We start from the raw sequence: 20,432 nt of genomic DNA, 5'->3' as shown, positions 1-20,432 counted from the left end.
CTTTCTCCCTGCTTTCCACCACTTTTAGGGTTGACAAAAATTAGAAGAGGATGAGTACCTGGAAGGGGTGTAATCTAAATTAAGGGAATACCAAAGAAAACCATTATTTATTTACTGTTTCATTGAACTTGACATTATATATACATAGAAAACCAATGGCTTTTTCTATGTGGAAATTCAATATAGCATCTGTAAAATAATTTGCTGAAATGTAAGTGAAATATGTACAGTATAATACATTTAATATGTGTACCATGCAACTGCATTTCCAAATGAATTACTAGATATCAGATATGAAGTCAGCCAGTTCAGGAAATGCAGAAGAATTTAAGACTTGGGATTTTGCAGCTGGTGTTGAATGACAAATATTCAGCAGCAGCAAATCCATTCAAAAAACAACAACAACACATTAATATTGAAGACAGACACAGTAATCGTTTAAACACAACTACAGTGGTATCCTCCTTGATTAGTAAGGAAAGAGTATAGTTCAGGGTCCTCTTCATTTCCCCAGGCAATAATGAGGAAAGATCTATGAACAGAGGCACATATGTTTCCACCAAGGCAACATTACAGACTGTATCAAAGATTGTCACATATTTAATGCTTATCTAGAGATTTAATCAATTGTACTTATTTAGTCTAATTCCAGGGTTGTTTGTTCCTGTGAATGAAGCATAAACCAACGTTTCTCATTGTGACAAAGATGGACTGCCTGTTAGATGTCCCTACGGATTCAGGTTAATTAATGAGGCTCATCTTAAGGTTATACATGATATATTACTTCCTCTAATTAGAAATAATAATCCTGATCATTATGCTGGTTAAGCTAGAAAGAAATAAGATGAATGTGCTTAACTATGATTAATAATAGTTGTACCTAAGTAGCGGTCTCCTCTGCCACTGAATTGCCTGCACAATCTTGTATGTCTGTGTTTTTTCCCCTTCATACTTATTAAGTAATAGAAAAATATTTATGGATAAATATTTCAAAACTGTACTTTTTACAATACGCATTGTAAAAAGAAGAGTCTTTGGGCTGCCAAAACCTAATTATCAATTTTTCATTATTAAAAGGAAGGGATAACACCACATTCAATGTATGCATTACATGTTTTCTAACTGATATAGATAATGAGATAACAAAACACAAATTAGAAGATCTTTCAAATTTCATCAGTCACTGTCCTGCTACAGGTACAGAACTTCTTTTTACAGAAAATCTATCTATGTTCTTACACTTCAGCTGGTGAAATACAAGACATCATGAGAACATTCTGTATTCTTGCTTTCCAATTTTACTTCAAAAATCCTTTCTGGTGACATCTATAGTTATTTAGATGTGTTGGGTAAAAGTCATTACCTAGATACCCGGGCATTCATTGTTGATGTCTCCGACATTATAAACAGCTACATAGCTATATATTTCCATTCTACACCAACATTCTAGCCCACTCCACATATTTCTAGTGCACCTTGAAAAATATGGAAAGGGCAACTTGATTTTTAATGGATATTTTTAGGAAATCACTTATACATTCATATATGATTCATTGAACATAGTCCTTCACTGACATTACAAATTGCAGAGAGATAATATATACAACTGTAATCACATACAGTATTAAAGTTTCTTCACTATTCTTTGATGACGCCTGATTTTAAATAAAACCTCGAAATTCATACAATTAGAATAACATAACTGATACTGTAGATGCAAATGACTGCCAGTAAATATTTTCCCTATTACCTATGGATTACACTCGTAGCACTTCTACCTCTTAGTATACCCTTTTGGTATAACATTTAAAAGTAAAATGCTACACCAGTTTTGAAAAGCAGGCATGAAAGTCCTGTGCAGATGGTATTCCTAGAAAAAGAACTGGAGAAACTGCCAACATTTATGTCCTATTAGGAAAAAAATGTTCTCTTGAATGTTACTGTTCTATTGCTTTCTCTACACGCACCAGAAGATACATGGAGACACCTGGAGGTTATTTCGTCATGTAATTTCTTAAACAATATCATAGCTACAGATTGTGACACTAATGTTTCAGATGTGGAAAGCATATTTAAATCTTGATATATAATTATTATTTGTGCTTATGTAACCAATAAATTTAACCAAATTATAGTGGCCCTTTATTTGCAGTGACAAATTTGCTTTAGTTCTAGTCTATGCCCTGTAATTGAGTTCTATATTATGTCCTGTAATGAGAAAATTTGAAATACAGTATGATCCTTATATCCTATAGAAATGAAGGACTTCTGGCCCAAGATGATCACAGAATTGTTCTGGAAGACATAGAAAATACCTAACATGTTTCATTGGGCATGGGATAAATAAAGTCATGGATATCAGTTCCATGGACACAGTAGTTATTCTGTATACAATTTAGTAGGCAGATGTCATTTTTATCTAGGTCTACTGAATATGATCATGTTTATCTTCATTCTGCTGTCAGTAAAGGTGGTATGTCTGTTGTTTTGTAGAGGGCTGTAAAAAAAGAAAAAGAAAAGAAGTGAACCACACCTGAAGGCCTTGTCCATCCACAGTGACTGAATTTGCTCTCTGCATCTTATTCCGGTCACCTAGTTTGTCTGACTGCTGAGAACTACTTCTTTCCTTTTGCACAGTTGCTTGCCGTTCCTAAAAGGGAGGCAGGAAATAATGATGAACGAGTTTCACATTTTTATTATGGTGAAAATGGAAGGGTCTCAGCCTGGCACAACACATTCAAATACTGCTTCAGTGATAATGAGTTCAGTGATTGCAATCAAATCATTAAATGAAGCCCAACTTGACATACATCTATTTATGTATCTAGACATATTAGTGGTTAGATAATAGATAGATGGTAATTATTTTGTCACAATAAGTACAAATGCAATGGCATGAAGTTGGCAATACAGTGTGATGGCATCTAACTGTATAATCAAACTCGTCAAATAAGGAAATTAATTAGATGAGGTTTCCCTTCTATCTCTTGGAGTGAAAACCACTGAAGACCACATTTGTCTTCACCACCTGGGTCATGCAGAATCTGAAGTGGCCCCCTCTGGTCTTGAGGTAAAGACTGTTCCAAGGATAGATCAAGCCAATCATACCCCTTAAGACATTTTATGGGTCTGACCCATTTTATGGGTTGACCAGAAACACCTCTAAACCACACTAGAAATTACCATGTAAACATGGTCTTGGTAGCCACATGCAATCCCTGAGTGGCACTTTTCACACTCCTGTTAGACTAAAAGCGTGCACAAATCAGATAACACAATGCCTGTATAATTAAAAAAAAAAAAGAAGTTGTTTTTACAAGTAGGCCATTTAAAAAAAAAGGTTTGCACTTCCAAGTGCACAAGTGGAACAGCCATAGGAAGACAGAGCAGCTGAACATGAACAGGCCCAAAGTTTCATCACATATAGGCTATGGATCTCCTCAGATAAATAATCTGAACTTCCCATATTGGTTTTGGCATAAAAAAATATGTGAAGTTATAATGCATAATTCATGCTATATGACATTTTATGAAATTGGAACAGCAATCCTGTAGATATTTGCTAAGAAGTAAGGTACACTGTGTTTATGTGAGCCAGGACTATTTGAGGAAAAGGGAGTGAACTATGGTACTCCAAATATTGCTTGACTATCACCCCTATTATCCTGGACTTTTGGATAAGATTGTTGGGACTGAATTTTAAAACTCAACATTATCAGGAGAATATAGGTTTCTCAAACCAATAATTCAGGACTGGAATCTCAAGTGTTCAAAAGCCTCAGTTTTGCTTTCACAAAATGGTTAATTGGTTTAAAGAGATATGCAAATCCTATATTATAGGCTCTCAGAAGAAAGGCAGGGAGTTTCAGAAAAAAACATCTATTTCTGTTTTATTAAATATTCTAAAGCCTTTGACTGTGTGGATCATAATAAGTTGTGGCAAGTTCTTGGTGGTATGGGCATACCAAATTGCCTTATCTCTCTCCTCAAGTAGCAAAAGTAAAAACTGACCATGGAACAACAGACTGGTTCAAGATTGGGAAAGGCGTATGGCAGGGTTGCATACTCTCACCCAACCTATTCAACTTGTATGCAGAACACATCATGCGATGTGCGGGGCTTGACTAATGCAAGGCTGGGGTAAAAATTGCTGGAAGAAGCATTAACAACCTTAGATATGCAGATGATACCACTTTGATGGCCGAAAGCGAGGAGCCGAGGAGTCTTCTAATCAAGGTAAAAGAAGAAAGTGCAAAAGCTGGGTTGCAGCTAAACATAAAAAAAACCAAGATTATGGCAACAAGAATTATTGATAACTGGTAGATAGAGAGGGAAAATGTGGAGGCAGTGACAGATTTTGTATTTCTAGGTGCAAAGATTACTGCAGACGCAGACTGCAGCCAAACAATCAGGAGACGCTTACTTCTTGGGAGGAGAGCAATGACCCATCTTGATAAAATAGTGAAGAGTAGACATCACACTGGCAATGAAGATCTGCATAGTTAAAGCAATGGTATTCCCCATAGTCACTACGGATGTGAGAGCTGGACCATAGGGAACGCTGAGCGAAGGAAGATAGATGCTTTTGAACTGTGGTGTTGGAGGAAAGTTCTGAGGGTGCCTTGGGCCGCCAGAAGATCCAACCTGTCCATACTTCAGGAAATAAAGCCCGACTGCTCATTGGAGAAAAGGATAGTAGAGGCAAAGATGAAGTACTTTGGCCACATCATGAGAAGAAAGGAAAGCTTAGAGAAGACAATGATGCTGGGGGAAATGGAAGGAAAAAGAAAGAGGGGCCGACAAAAGGCAAGATGGATGGATGGATGGCATCCTTGAAGTGACTGGATTGACCTTAAAGGAGCTGGGAGTGATGATGGCTAACAGGGAGCTTGGGCGTGGGCTGGTCCATGAGGTCACAAAGAGGTGGAAATGACTGAACAACAGCTATCCTAATTTAAAAGGGATCATGGGAGAAGAAAAGGCTAAATGTCACATGAACATATCCCAAAACACTGCACAAAAGTGTTCCACTGGCTTCACATTTTGTTTTGAAGTAAGATTGATGAGACGGATAATTAAACCACAGCATATAGAAACATTGGTATTATTTCTTCTCTACACTACTAAAGTCAAGAAATAAAATGCAAAACTGTATATTAAAACCCTATATAAAAATTAATTCCATATTGCATATTGATCAATAGTACCCCCAGAAACTAGTGTCCTTCCGCAGTAATTTAATGTATTGTAAGAGTCTGAAGCATTACTATGAAGACTCTAAGAAAATGATTTTTTTTTAAAGAATATTGAAATAATTTCAATGCTATCATGAAGGAAAGTGGCCAATTTTATTGTAGAGAAATAAAAATTGCTCCAAATGAAAAATCACTACTTGTCGCAATGGGATTTGACTGTTTCCTCCTCTACAGAAAACTCTTTCAGGAGTGGCAGAAATGTATCATGTATCCTCTTTGGTACTTTGGATTCAAAGACAATCCATCCCAAAAACACCAGCATTAACCTTAGGCCCCTTCCACAGTGCTCCAATATCCCAGGATCTGACCCCTGATTATCTGCTTATCCCAGATTATCTGGCAATGGAGATTCATACAATCCAGTTTAAAGTAGATGCTCTGGGATCACATCCTGGGATATAGTGCAGTACAGAAAGTGTTTTAGGATCACAGAGAGTGCTATGAGGAATATAAGATGCTGTCTCATAACACGTCAGGTAATCTAGTTAATGATGAATGGAAGCAATTCCAAGATGAAGACACAACAAAGGGAGAGTTTCCTCTGTAAAATTTCATTATTTTTTAAAAAGAAAATCAAATATAATCTGGTACATCTATTGCACATTCCAGAAATAAGAGAACTTCAACAAGTGTGCAAAAACCTCCCCTCTTCCTGTTCTGCATGAATGACACTTCTCGCAATATTATCATACTACACAATTACAGCATTATGATTCCACTTAAACTTTCATGGGTTCATCCTACAGAATTGTGTTTCAGCTACTAACATTGCTGGCTTTCTTCAAGGGCTACACTTTGCTTAATGTTCCATTTCTCTGGAGAATGTGTAATCCAGCTCCACATGTTTCTGTGTAAAGTATAGCTCTGGGTGGCCTTTCATGCTGCTCCTTTATCCTAGATTATCTGATTTAATCTGGAATATATAAGTCCCCACTGCCAGATAACCTGGGATAAGCAAATCAGATCCTGGGATAATGGGGCAGCATGGAAGGGTCCTCTAATTTACTTCAGACACTATGCTAAAGTCAGGGAATCCCAGAAAGCAAGTAGAATACACTAGTTAATAAATAGATATTTATATAAATTCCATTGATTTAATGGGTTTACCCAGAACTAACAAGTGGATGTAGTTTGGGCTGTTGCCAAATCCTCAATACTCAGCTACTGGCTATGGTGGCTAAAATGGTCGGGACCCCTTCCACACTGCCATATAATCCAGATTATCAAAACAGATAATTCACATTATCTGTTTCAAACTGGATTATATTAGTCTACACTGCCATATAATCTGGTTCAAATCAGATAATCTGGATTTTATATGCCAGTATAGAAGGGGCCTAGGAATTTAAAATCAGCAATAATTTGAGATCCACACAATTCTTATCTCAATTAGGCCAAATAATTCACAGGTGAAAGAGGTTAAAAATAATTAGAAGTTATCATGTAGATTCCAACTAAAAAGGTATGCATCTTTTTACTAACCCCAAGTACTTATAGGAGTACTATAGAATGGTAATATTTTGAAGCCATCACAACACATTTGGCATTTACTTCAAAAACATCAACTAAACAAAATCTCAGGATGATTGTGTGACATTCTTATATCAAAATGGATGTGAGGTTGATGCTTGTTGAAAATAAATGACACTGCAAAACACAGCTATTTATTTTCTGGGTGACATATATGTTCTAGTTATGACTATTTTATTAGGGCATACAAAATGATTGATGCAGCTGTAATCATTCTGTCTCATGGACACAGGCATAGCTAAGTGCACATTTGGATGGCTTGCAACATCAAGTTGTTCTACTCTTCCATCAGCTTTTAGACAAACAAACAAAAACTCCCCAAAAATTGCTTATTCACAGTTGAGACTGAATACCATCTTTACAAGCTGAACTTGCAGTAATTTTGTTTCTCCTATTATCATAGATGATCAAACATCTTATAAGAAAATGCATCAACAAATTTTCTATTTGCTCAAGATTCTCATGTTTTCAATTCCACTTTATGGAGTATATGGTAGGTTCAAACAATGCTTGCACACTGCAATGGTGGCACTTAGATGAGTCAGTCAGTGAGGATTGTGGCAGGGAGACGGGATATTACCAGGCTTTCCCCACCTCGGGGGGGGGGGGGGGAGAATCACCTCCCACATGTGTGTGTCCCCTCTTACTGGTGGCTTCTCTCTCTTCCCCCCACTTCACAATACAAACACAGAGTGCGGTGTGCTCCTAAATATAAGGGAGAAATGCAAGAGTGATATGGGAACCAGAACGATCCGAAAAATACACTCTAAACATTTACTTAGGGATGTACACACAGTAACTATGAGAGGTCTAGCAAAAAATCTAAGAACTGAAGGAAAATTTCATTGGGAACAGAATTCTTATTCAGAGGGACATTTGCCTACCCCATCGATATATCACTGCAAAACGTCTCCGGAGTACCAACTAACTTGTCCATGCATCACACAAAAGACCTGGGAAGATGAGGTGGGAAGAATATCAAATGATCATTTTGACCCACTTGGGTTGGATCTACACACTGCCATATAACACAATTTGGTCAGTGTAGACTCATATAATGCAGTTTAACTACACTATATGGCACTGTAGATCCAGCCCTTGTTTATGATGAAATCTTCAAGAAATTGAGAATACAAGTGTCACCACCTCTTGGCAAAGGGTAAGCCTCAAAGACATGTACAAAAACCTACCTATGCTCCTTTCTTTAGCACATGGCAAATCACCAGATTTTATTATATAAAGTGTGATGAAGATGAATGTCTGTATTTCTCAAAATGCAGACCCACAGAGAGCAAAAATAACTGGCTCTCCACAGCTCTACCATCAACCTTGGATTAACTTTGAAATGTCTATAATCTTAAACAATGGTCTTCAGGGTCATTTGCAAGAAAAAAACTTTTAAAAACACCACTGTTTCATAAATGGGTGTGGCCATCCTTCGGTTTTAAATGTGTTATATATAATACAGATAGTCACAACTAAACCCTCAAAATGCACTTTTATGGCAAGCAGAAAGTCACAACACTCAAAACATGTTTGCTGCATATGTGAATACATTTGCATTACGCACCTCAGGAAGCGAGACTCCTAAAGAAGGTAGAGTCTGTTGGAGAAAAACAGTTTCAGCCACAACATTAAAACTGTAAGAACACACAAAACTATCAAGCAAGTAAGCAATTTTAGTCCTACTTTTCCATTACAAGTTAAAATTATCAAAGAAAACTTAACTGGGGGGTATTTTATATTGATTATATGCACTTATATCATACTTTTCAAAATGTTTGATATACAAACTACATTGGAAAAATTTAAAACAAGTAATATCATCCAAACTGCAGAAGAAATGGAATATCCGTATAAATTCCAAGATTTCAGAATTAAAATATTTTTAAAATTGGTTACAAAAATACTTCTAGAACAAAAAAACATTTTACAGTACATCTAAAATGGCAAGAGTGGGTGTTTAACAGAGATGGTTCAATGTTACACACAAAAGAGTTCTAATAATTAAATCTCTGCTATTAACAAGACAGACAGCAGGCTTTCTGGTGCACATCTCTAAGCTTGCGTTGGTTCATAGGGAGAGAAAATGTTCTAAAAATGACCTTTAAAAACTTAAAATCTAGTTAATATCTGAACTTTAGAATGAGCTTGTAAACAGTAATGTGTGCTAGCTGATTTGCTCCCACGAGCATCCAAGTGGATGCTGCATTTCTTGCTTATTTAAGAAAACACTAATTTCCCTGTGCTCTTTTCAAGCGACACCAACATAGCTGCAAGGACTATCTCAGAATTTATCACCATTATCACACTGATAAAAACTCAGTCCAAATGTCCAGATAAACTAATCTACAATCCTAACCCTAACCCTTTCCTAGATTCCTCCTGACTAATGCTGCTAGAGGGACACAAGTCAAAAGTGTCGGTAATCTACAGGTGAAGAATTTGTCCATGTGCCCAAGTTGCCTAAACTAATAACTATTACTAACTATTTAAACAAGACTGCTATTTCCAGTTGTTTGATACTTCTAATTGTTGCGGGCTCCTTGTTTCCCCATTCTGCTTTCACTTTTAGAACACAGGAGGCTTCCTGTGTTCTCATCCAGAAAGCTGGGGAAAGCTGGCCAGGGACTCTTCCCCCCATGGGATGGCAATGCAGGTGATGTGGGGTGCAGCACAACCCTTTTTGCCACTACCTGCCGGATTTGCCTCACTACTCCACAGATGACCCTCCTTTCTCTGGGCTTGAGGATCTCTGTCTGATTAGGCCCTAGGTCTCTTTGAATTGGATACAATTTAGAGAAAATACAGGCACAGAAAGAAACCATGCTATTACAGGATCTATGAGGTTCCTTTGGCTAGATATTAGTAGATGTGTGTATGATGAGCAGCTGCACCACTACTTCACTGACAAATGGACCAAACCTCATTTTAACATATCCCATCAGTTCTTCTTTCCTCTCAGTGAATGCAAAAATGTACACTAGAAAGATATCACATGTATAGAACAGCTCAGGTTTGGAAGCATTTTTACTTACATGAACACTATGCCACAATCCTTGTCAAAATGTTTGGTTTGTGTCTGTCAAAGATCTATACTAGCAGAACTGTGAACCCCAGGTAAAACTCAGGATGACTGAAGAGTGCAAGCTACAATTGATTACCTCTTTCATTCTAAAACTGAGCTGTACTCAAACAATGATGATAGTTAATTGAAAGATGCATCTTTCCCCAGGGGGCAGCTATTAATTTCAATCTGACATCAAAAGAAGCAAAAATAGCACTTGCTGTAGATAAAAACAACTATAGCACAGTTTTGACTAGAAAGAAATTGTACTCAAGTCAAAACTGAATACTTCATTTCTGAGTTTTTATATTACACAGAAAAGCTAAAGAGAGACTGCTTATAAGAAATGTAGTCAACAAAGTAAAATGCATTTCAGTACGAAGAGTCAGGTTACATGGTTAATACATGGATCAATCAGCAAAATTTCTATTTCCTTGGCAATGCTCACAAAATGAAGCAGTTCTATTTACTCTGCATTTCTTTTAGGACAATTCAATGCCATATACTACAACCTATGGAGGCTATTTGAACAACCACAGAGGCACGAGGAAGTTCCATATCACCCTCAATTCTCACAATGAAAACTGGTAGGGTTCAGAGGCTGTCATGAGATAAGTTATCAGTACAATGCATTGATGCTGTTACTTCAAACAGAACCAGGTATGTACATGGTGGAATTAATGCAGTCTGGCACCATTTTAACTGCCATGACTCAATGTTATGCGATCCTGGGAGTTATCTCTGCCAAATGGTCCTAGTGTCTCAACAAACTACAACTCCTAGGATCCCATAGCATTGAGCCATGGCAGGTAAAGTGGGTCAAGCTGCATTAATTCTACAGTGTAAATGCAGCATAAGACAAGTCTGAGTTTTAAACTTCTCTCTACACTATTCTGTGGACAGTTGTTCATTATCTTAAAGCCAATGTTGTCAAAAATTTAACATAGCTTCAGGCAGATGATGTCATATTCCATAAACTTCAACTAATAGCAGGAATACTCTCTGCACAGCATTCTCCTATACTTTCTTTGGGAAGTACACCCCAGTAGCATTTGTTCAATCTCATTTCTACAGCTCTGGTGTAAAAAGGTGAAGTGCTAAAAGAAACTGAGGTGTCTGGAAGTATAAATATATTTTAGAGAGTGACATATTATGTGGGTTCCAAATAGTTATTCTGTTATGGAACAAATTATGCAATATGCTTAGGGCCAGAACTGTATTTGATTTTGAGTTTTTAAAATATTTTGGAATACCTATACAGTATTTGCGTATATGTTCATGATGGGGGTATTTTGGAGATGAGACCCATGTCTAAGCATGAAATTCATTTGTGTATTTTATACAATATTTTTGATCATTTTGTGAATACACAAAAAAGTCTATCCACAATGAACCATGAGAAAGAAAAAGTCAGTTCTCTGCCTCCATGTGGACAATGTTAGATTTGAGGATAGTTCAGACTTTGGAATTTCTGATAAGGGTTGCTTCAACCAGTAATTAGGTTTTTTGCAAAATGCGATGATTTGTGGCTGCCCAGACCTGATATGGCAAGCATTTTTTGAAATATGCTCATCAACCTTAATAGGTTGGAGACCTTTGGCCTTGTACAAAAGATATAAACTATTGATAAAATATTTATTTTTCAATAATTGTTGCAAAGTAAAACAAAAGTCTGGCTTGCTTTATATTGTCAGAATAAAGTGATAAAAGTACATTGTCCCATTTATGACTTAAATTAAATTGCATCAAGATCCTGCCTGAAGCTGGTAAACATCCACATTTTTCTCTCATTAGACTCAAAAATATCATAATTTTTGAAGTGTCCATGCATATTAATTTTGAATAAAATGAAATCTGTTATACTAATAATGTTGAGCTATCTGAAACTGAGTCTATGCTTTCTTTTTATAAACCATTAACCCCCAGGTTTGAAATGTGGATATATAGGGTAGGTGGTAGTGCCTAACTGCTGGAAGTAAACATTTGACTTGTTTTAGAATATAATTGTCAATAAAAATTGCAATATTTCATTTATAATTGATAGTTCCCCTAAAGTTTGCCTTTACTATCAAAATTCACTACTTAATATTATCTTTGAGAACAAAATAGGAAATCCAGCCTCACTTCCCCTCTATTTCCCTATGGTTTACAATATTGATACTGCCTATTGATTAGGTGTGAAAATATGTGCTCATTACATAACTTAGACCACAATACAAAGGGCACAGTTTCAGGAGTAGAAGATCTGAAATATTTACAAGACAGTCAGCTCTCCAGATTTTTTTCTTTCAGCACTTTCTACATCAATTTTTTTCCAACAAAATGTCTATGCTAGCTGAGGATGATGGGTACTACAGTACAACACAGCTACAAAGCCTCAAACTGCACAAAGCTGTTCATTTACTGGTACAAAATTGCAGAACCATTTGTTTTTCAAAGAAAAGGAATAGAAGTAGAAAAGCAACATTTATTTTTCATCTACTTAGAATAATAGAATCATAGAGTTGGAAGAGACCTCACAGACCATCCAGTCTAACCCCCTGCCAAGAAGCAGGAAAATCATGTTCAAAGCACCCCCAGCAGATGGCCATCCAGTCTCTGTTTAAAAGCCTCCATAGAAGGGGGGGGGGGTAGAGAGCTCCACGGCTGAACAGCTCTTACAGTCAGAAACTTCTTCCTAATGTTCAGGTGGAATCTCCTTTCCTGTAGTTTGAAGCCATTGTTCCACGTGTTAGTCTACAGGGCAACAGAAAACAAGCTTGCTCCCTCCTCCCTGTGACTTCCCCTCACATATTTATACATGGCTATCATGTCTCCTCCAAGTCTTCTCTTCTGCAGGCTAAACATGCCCAGCTCTTTAAGCTGCTCCTCAAAGGGTAAAGCTAAAGAGGTAGGTATATATGGTGCCTGACTCTCTGATTTTCCAATAAATGATAGCTTGTTATTATATTAAAATATTGGATGGGATTGGAGATATAATTAATTCCCTTGTTTTTAAAAAAATATTTGTTTTGCAATACATAGGGAAAAAATCGGGTAATCACTTAGCACTGACAAACAAGATGATGTAACAGGAGGAAAATGCTGTACCAAAATATTTCAGAATACATATACATCTTTATATAAAACATGTCATTGAACAGGACTTGTTCTTCCAACCTTCCTCATACAAGGAATTGCTTTTTGTCTTCTATCACTGTCTTTCTCATGCCAATAACCAACTTCTAACCTTGTTATAATCTGATTCTATTGTAATACAAAATATGAGATTAAATTGAGTTAAAGGTTTCCTTAAACTTAATGCCAGTCAACCTCATAATGAACTTTCATTATGTGCATGCAATTAATTGGATCCAATGAACAATTTCAGAACTGAGTTATAGCCTCCCCCTTACCATATAATTAGAATATAATTACTAACAGGATATCAGAAGGATGCAAAACCTTTATTCTAAATGCACCCTCATTAGGAAACAAATCTCAATGTACATTTATTTGATCAGTGTGAATTAATTAAGATGTTACAGAAATAAGAAGGGAATAGTAATAAACTAAATTTGACATCTATTAAAAGACTATCAAAATCTGCATACACATTTTGCAACTGAAATCATGTCATTTCACTCACTAGGTTCACCATAAAACACAGCACTTCCCATAAGTACAGATTTCCCTTTTGAACAAGTTTTTTTTTACAGATCAGTCATATCCTTTGTTTTGTATTCCTTGAAGCACTTATGGGAAACAAGCTATATGTATTACTGTATTCTGGATAAAAAGTGCACAGACTAGCCATGTCAAGTACACTCACCATGTCAAGATTATCAGAGTATATATTCTGTTTTCATTTACATTGTTTGTTGAGAAAAGTAAATACACCCGCCCACCCAAAAAAATAACCCCCAAGAAGGAAATATCCTAGCATATTATTAATTCTACAATCCGGTGTATTTTTAAAAAGTAACAGGTAACAGAATCTCTAAATCACCAGTACTGAAAAAAATAATTATGTTCATAAAGACAAGAAATAGCAAATGTAGTATTTCATATAGAAAAAAACCTAAATGGGAAAGTATAACAGGGGGTAATAAATGATTTGGTACCACCATTGCTAATAATGGATTTAGATTTCTACAGATTTGGAAGCCAAGGAGAATGATACCATTATTGCAACACTGGAGATGTCTGACAGGCTTGTGCACGGATTTCTTTTGGTTGTTTGCCTTCTGCCTCTTGCTTGTTCAGCTTCTTCAGACATCCATAACAGTAAGGGCTCAACCACCATGTTTTTTTGACTGAGGCAGACCACATGGCGGCTACCTTCTGTTCTATTCAGGATCACATTGTGCACGAAGAGGCTGCTGCATGCTTGCACAGGGCTTCCTTATGAGCCCTGCTGGTTAGGCCAATCAGAATAAAAGAAAGCCGTGACATGTCTTATGCAAGCTGTGTCTGTTTTTAATGGGGCGAGTGCCTCAATTTCTCAGTTGCAGCCTGGCTCTAAAGAGAGGTGCTTCAGTAGCCCCATTAAGTAGACATTTAGCCCATTTTTGGGGCTGCTGCTGTCCTTGCCTTTCTGAATCAGTGAAACTGATGACCTGCTTTGAAATGCTAAGAACATATATATATATATATATATACTCCAAAAATGGGGGTTTTTTTCCCCCAAGTATGGCTAGATCCCTCATAATACATTTTGAAAATGTTTTTTTTATCCAGTGGATCATACATGAGTGTTTTTCTAATAAGGGGACATGCTGCTTGCTTGCCAGTGGATGGTGGGCTGCTGTCCTCTTTCACAATGTTGTGAGAATAAGAAATGCAAAAGTTTTGAAAGAAGTTGATGTTGTTTCTTATTAGTAAAGAAAGTGTAATAGTGGGCTATGTGATATGGAATTGCATCTTTGAAATTTGGTAGGAAGAAATGGTGCCCCGCTGCTGCTCCTGGAGAAATTATAAGGTGAGAGATACATTTTTGGGAATTTTTAAAGATTTTATTTCTAGAAAGAAAGGAAATTCCTAAAAATCAGGGGATCACCCAAATGTTATGAAACTTAGTGGAGCAACAGTGGTAGACGTGTCTTCCAAGTGTGGCCATTTTCATCCCAATAGCCTTAAGAATGATGGGAAGGGTAGCCTAGGAAGCCCTCGTTGCTACCAGTGGACCAGATCTAGCTGCATTTTCCAGCTGTGGACTGAAAATGGACGCCCACCTGTTTTTGGGAGACACGCAAAAATGGATCTGTGGGTTCCCCAAAATTCAGATAGCAAAAACAAATCGAGGTTCAGCTGAAATGCACAAGCCTAATGTCTGACAGAAAGAGGGAGAAAACCAACAAAGGCAATAGAAGCAAGACAATCCAAAAGAGAAACAGTATAATTCTGAAGTCCAAATATTGGTAGCAAATAGGGAAACAGCATTTTCCCCATTATAAACTTACTAGAGCTTTTTGGCTAGCCACTGTGACAATACTAGATTAATGGAAGAAATGCCTCATCCACATCCACAAAATGCTGTACATTCACGTATAAGTCTAGAAATTTGTGTAAAAAAAAAGTCTCTAAAACCTTGATTGAGTTATGCACCGGTCAATATCAGTATAGTATCTTAACTCTTACCCCTCCTTTGATACACCTAAAAGAAGAACTCACCTTCTCTACTTTCTCCATCATGGCACTGTTTTTGGCTTTTTAAAATGCCTGAGTAGAAAAGTAGCAGCCATGGCTAGTTCTTAGGCATTCTTTTGCTTTGTCTTTTGTTATAGGCCCCTATATTTTACCTTCAGTTTATCCACAGGTTGTACCAAAATCTAGAATTTGGCTCCAAAACCTGTCCTCAACTTATAAACAGGTTTATATGGTAACTACGGGGCAAAGGTTGTGTTTGAGCCCCAAATGCGAAGACAACAGAGATGAATAATTAAATAATAAATAAGCAAGCTTTCATTTTCTCTGTATTCCCAAAGAGTATCAGTCCAAACACATGTTATGTAATGGTATGCTCCAAATTACTCTTCTCTTCCCCCTACAGGCCTTTTACTCCACATGCTAAACTATGTTTAACACTGTTATTAACCTGAATCTCAGGGCCCTCCCAGACAGGCCTATCACCCATGAACTAGATTTACCTGAGGTGTCCAAATTTCCCAGTTTACTCCGGCTTAATTAGACACCTGGAAAGATCCAGACTTTAATATAAGGTCCGGATCTTTCCAGGTGTGAGCCCTGTGTGAACTGACTTCTGGGACCACTTCTGTGATCCTGGAGGTCAATCCCCACAGCGATCCAGGATCTTTGGGCTCCTGGAGAATTGTGCCCCCTCTCCTCCTAGCCCCCATTTATTAATTTTTAAAAATTATTTACAATACTTCTATCCACTCTATGTCACCTCGAGGAGAACTCAGAGCGGCTCGGGCCAGTCTGTTGAAAGCTCCTGGTGCATCAAAATGATGGATCAGGAGGTGGGGGGAGGAGGAGGAAAATCCTCCCCCCTTCCTTACCTAAGTTTTTTGTGTAAATGGGAAGCTGGAGGTCAACCACTGGTTGATCCGGGAGGACATGTAGCCACCCCCCTCCCCAGGGAAGGTCCAGGATTTGGGGGAGGTGTGGGGCTTGAATCCTGGAAGGAACTGGGATATAATATTCCAGTTCTTCCTGGGAGTTGGCCCTGTCTGGAAAGGTCCTCAGTGAACCTAAGATTCACATGCTACCTTCCTTTTCCAGCAAAATGACAAGCTATAAAAGGTTTTTCTTTAGTATGTTATTTGAACTCTAAACTGTCCTTTAAACCTAACTACAGATAGTTGAAACAAACCACTGTCATTAACCGCAGCTTGGAGTTGGCTCATTCTATTAACCTTTGATAATATAAATCAGAGCTTGTCTTGTCAGATGATACAAGGAAGTTCAGGCAAATCCAAAATAAAATCTGTATAACTGAAGAATATAAGAAACTGCTTCATACTGAGTCAGACTACTGATCCGTCTAACACAGCGATGACAATATTGACTTTCAGTGGCTCTTTGGGATCTGGGGTTGAAATTTTTCCAAACCAGGGACCAAACCTGAGATCTTTTGCATGCAAAGTATAGGCTATATCAATGATTTACAATTAAAGTGGAGTATCCCACAAGCCCAAGAACTGGCATTTGAATGACAACTGCTGGCTTAGTGAGTCTAAACTAGCCTAGAAAAAAAATCATACTAACAGCCACACTCTACATTACTTTTTTGAACAATTGGCTATATTAATGGAGAATAGATCTGTACAGGAAAAAAAGCGCAAGAGTTCTACCACTGGATATAATCCAGTCTGCATTAAGATCAATGAGGATACCACAAATTTTAGTGATAAGTTATTAGTTAGAGAAAACATTGACATCATCTTTGAATTTTACAGACCACATTTCTTGGTACTGTTATTACTGAGTACCAGCTATCTTTTCCCCCTCAACTTTGATATCTCTAAGGAGCCTGCATTTATAAGAATTGCTTTTAATGTTATAAATGGCTAAGGAAGGTTTGGGCTTTAAATGGACCATTGTCTTGATAAATACCATGGCTACTCTGTATTTCAATAAATCTGCCACAAAAAGTACAAAATGTACTATTTGGTGGTCCGAAAAACTTCAATGATGTTGTTTAAGGTATACAAGACAGAACTGAGACTGAAGTCTGTAAAAATTCTCAGTTAAAACAGGATCTCAGTTGTAAGGAGCTATAGAAAAACAATCTTACATAGTCATCCTACAGCAAGAGTAGGAAATTTGGTGGAATTCAGGACAGCTCTTTCAATTGGCTAACAGAGACACATAGTTCTTCAGTTTTAGTTTAATGAATTTTGTTAAGAAACATAAACATTAGACACATATAAACATAAAGATACATTGACACTGATAATGGAGAACATACATAAAATAAATTATAAACATTGCCTTAATTAATAAAACTGAATTCTTTAAATAATGTTTAATTCATACAAAAATACTCATTAAACATTCATACTTGTTTAATTATATGTGCATTGAAATATAAATGAATTCTAAATACCCTTAAATTGACATATTATATCAAGGTCAATTTATTTGACACTGACTATGATGTTGGCTATTGATACAGAACTAAAACTAATAATACTGATTACTAGGGTGCTGATTACTGACTGTAATACACCCAATCCCCCCCCCCCCCCTGATAAAGGAGAATCTAATGACAAATTAAAACATTTGTTTTCAAATATTTTTGAGAATAGAAAGTTTTGGAGACCTGAGGGCAGGAATATATAAACTGTATTCCTTTGTGATTTACATTTGAAGGTGTCTAACAAAATAAACCCTCTATAGTACTTTTCACAGAGCATGCATTTCTATTACCATTTTCACTGAGTAATTGTTTTTGTAGGCAGGGGAAATTTACTGCTCAGTTCTGCCGCAGAAAACATATAATGTTGATGCATTGCTGGCTGCAAGGCCAATGCCATCATTCTAGGTAACCTCTGGCTGAAATCAAAGTTCTCAGCACAGTAAATATATAATGTGCATCCCAAGCAATACATGTCCATAAGGATAACTCAATTATTATGGGAAGCTATGCCCATAAAAGATGTAAGACATAGAAGTATTCTGCATTTGGTTTCTGGTAAATTCCCCATGACAGAGTGATAAAACCAGAATTCACTCCCATTACAATTTATATTCTAGTGACTAGTCAGAGTGATAAAAAAGGGGGGGGGGGAACATAATTTCCTTTTAATGTGCAGTGATTACCTCTTAGTAGTGAACATGTATTTTGTCTATACTGTATTGTTAGCAAAACTAACAGCAGTTTTCAAGAATCCATTCATACTTAAAACATTTGCAAAAAAGGCTATTTTAGGAACTAATAAATAAGAATAACTTACCAATACCGCTGGGCAGATTGAGGTGGGTGGAAGAACATGATCCTTGAGAGACCCACAATCACATTCAGGTTTTAGGTGTGAAGCACACTTGTTATGCAACTAAAATGAAAGGGAAATACAATTAAGAATTGAGACATGGATAGATTCCACAAATGTTTGTATGCTGAAGCACAACTTTAAAAGTCAAGAAATATGTCTGAAACTTAACAAAATTGAAAGACAAAATGATTTTATTGTGGGAAAAAAAGGATGACACAGAATATGGGCATACATTACATTGTAAACATTTCTGGTTGCACTGTTCACTATGTGAAAAAGTAGGCAGCAGCAAAATTATTCAAAGGGTTGCCTACACATTAGGTCCGAAGACCACATCCTGCCTTTCTGAGAATTTCTTTACACTCTGAACAGCCCTGAAAACTAAGTTACGGGCATAACTGAACCACAAGTTCTTTGATCTGTGTGTAAAATGTTGGGAAGGAGACTAGGAATCAAATGGAGCCTATAAGCCTTACATTTACACTCTAATGTATAGCACTCTTTGTATTTTGGTTAAACATATTTCCTCTCCAACAAGTAGTATTATTTCGTATCTTATGCTTCCAATTTTGCTAGAGTACAATATATCTATTATGAGCATATCACTCATCTACAAAAGATCCTTTATTTCCAGCATCATAGGGTATATACACAGTATTTTTACATGAGTTCACATGCATGACTAAGCAAGGATTTCAGCAGCATAGCATTTAAAACTGAATTTTTCTATAGATAGCTTACAAAATAAAAGTAATAGAAAACTATTAAAACAACAAGAAGAGAGAACATTTTGATCAAATGCACGAGTAATCAAATTCACAAAAGTCAAACCCACAAATGTGAAGGGTCAACTGTATGTTATCTCCCTACTAAACAAAAGCACTTGGAAATAAGGTTAGGTAACTAACTGAGTTGGATAGTTTAGCTGATGCATTGATTTTTCATCCGAAAAACTTAATTTCCTTTAAAAAATTTATTCTATCTGATTTGCCCTTTTTAATTAATAGGAAGTATCCAAACAAACTGATAGTGCACATTAGATGTTTCTGATTTGTACCCATATGGCATAATAAGGAGCATAAAAATATTTGATTCCACAGGTGATCTTATTCAATGGATGCAGTAATATATCTTTTCTAGCAGCTGTTTCAATTAAAGAAAAATGTCTCAGGTTTGAGTGAATGATTCATTCTTCTTTAATTTGTCCATGTTAGTGAGGACAGCATCAAATTTATGATATATCAGTTTACCTACATAACAGATACCTTTTTCCAGCCATATCCTTTATAGAGAGCCATCTAGAAAATGGTAATTTGGGGCAGGGGAGTGTTGTGTCAGGAGCGACTTGAGAAACTGCAAGTCATTTCTGGTGTGAGATAATTGGCTCTCTACAAGATGTTGCTCAAGGGACATAAGGATGTTTTACCATCCTGTGGGAGACTTCCCTCATGTCTCCGCATGAGAAGCTGGAGCTGACAGATGAGAGCTCATCCCACTCCCCAGATTCGAACCACCAACCTTTCAGTCAGCAGCCCTGCCAGCACAAGGGTTTAACCCACTGTTCCACTGGGGGATCCTATGGTAATTTGATGACTGTATTGGTGAGTTTCAAAATGATGTGACAACCAAAAGTAACCTGGC

General features: G+C 36.9%; 1 protein-coding gene across 3 annotated transcripts in view; it reads right to left on the bottom strand.

Annotated features, from left to right (window-relative positions):
* Positions 1 to 20,432, bottom strand: part of DGKB (diacylglycerol kinase beta) — a 305,929-nt gene that overhangs the window by 200,633 nt on the left and 84,864 nt on the right. For 2 of the 3 annotated variants that reach the window (XM_060782155.2, XM_060782153.2), the window contains exons 13-16: positions 18,753 to 18,851; positions 8,356 to 8,388; positions 2,534 to 2,650; positions 1 to 74 (exon numbers count right to left, since the gene is read on the bottom strand). In XM_060782155.2, coding sequence (XP_060638138.2) covers positions 1 to 74; positions 2,534 to 2,650; positions 8,356 to 8,388; positions 18,753 to 18,851 — 323 coding nt within the window. The remainder of the gene's footprint in view (positions 75 to 2,533; positions 2,651 to 8,355; positions 8,389 to 18,752; positions 18,852 to 20,432) is intronic. The other variant, XM_060782156.2, reaches the window with a different exon arrangement.

The sequence above is a fragment of the Anolis sagrei genome, chromosome 6 (assembly GCF_037176765.1).
Source record: "Anolis sagrei isolate rAnoSag1 chromosome 6, rAnoSag1.mat, whole genome shotgun sequence".
NCBI classification, from domain to species: domain Eukaryota; kingdom Metazoa; phylum Chordata; class Lepidosauria; order Squamata; family Dactyloidae; genus Anolis; species Anolis sagrei.
Note: the sequence above shows the minus strand (reverse complement) of the source record. Positions and strands in the feature narration are given on the sequence as shown.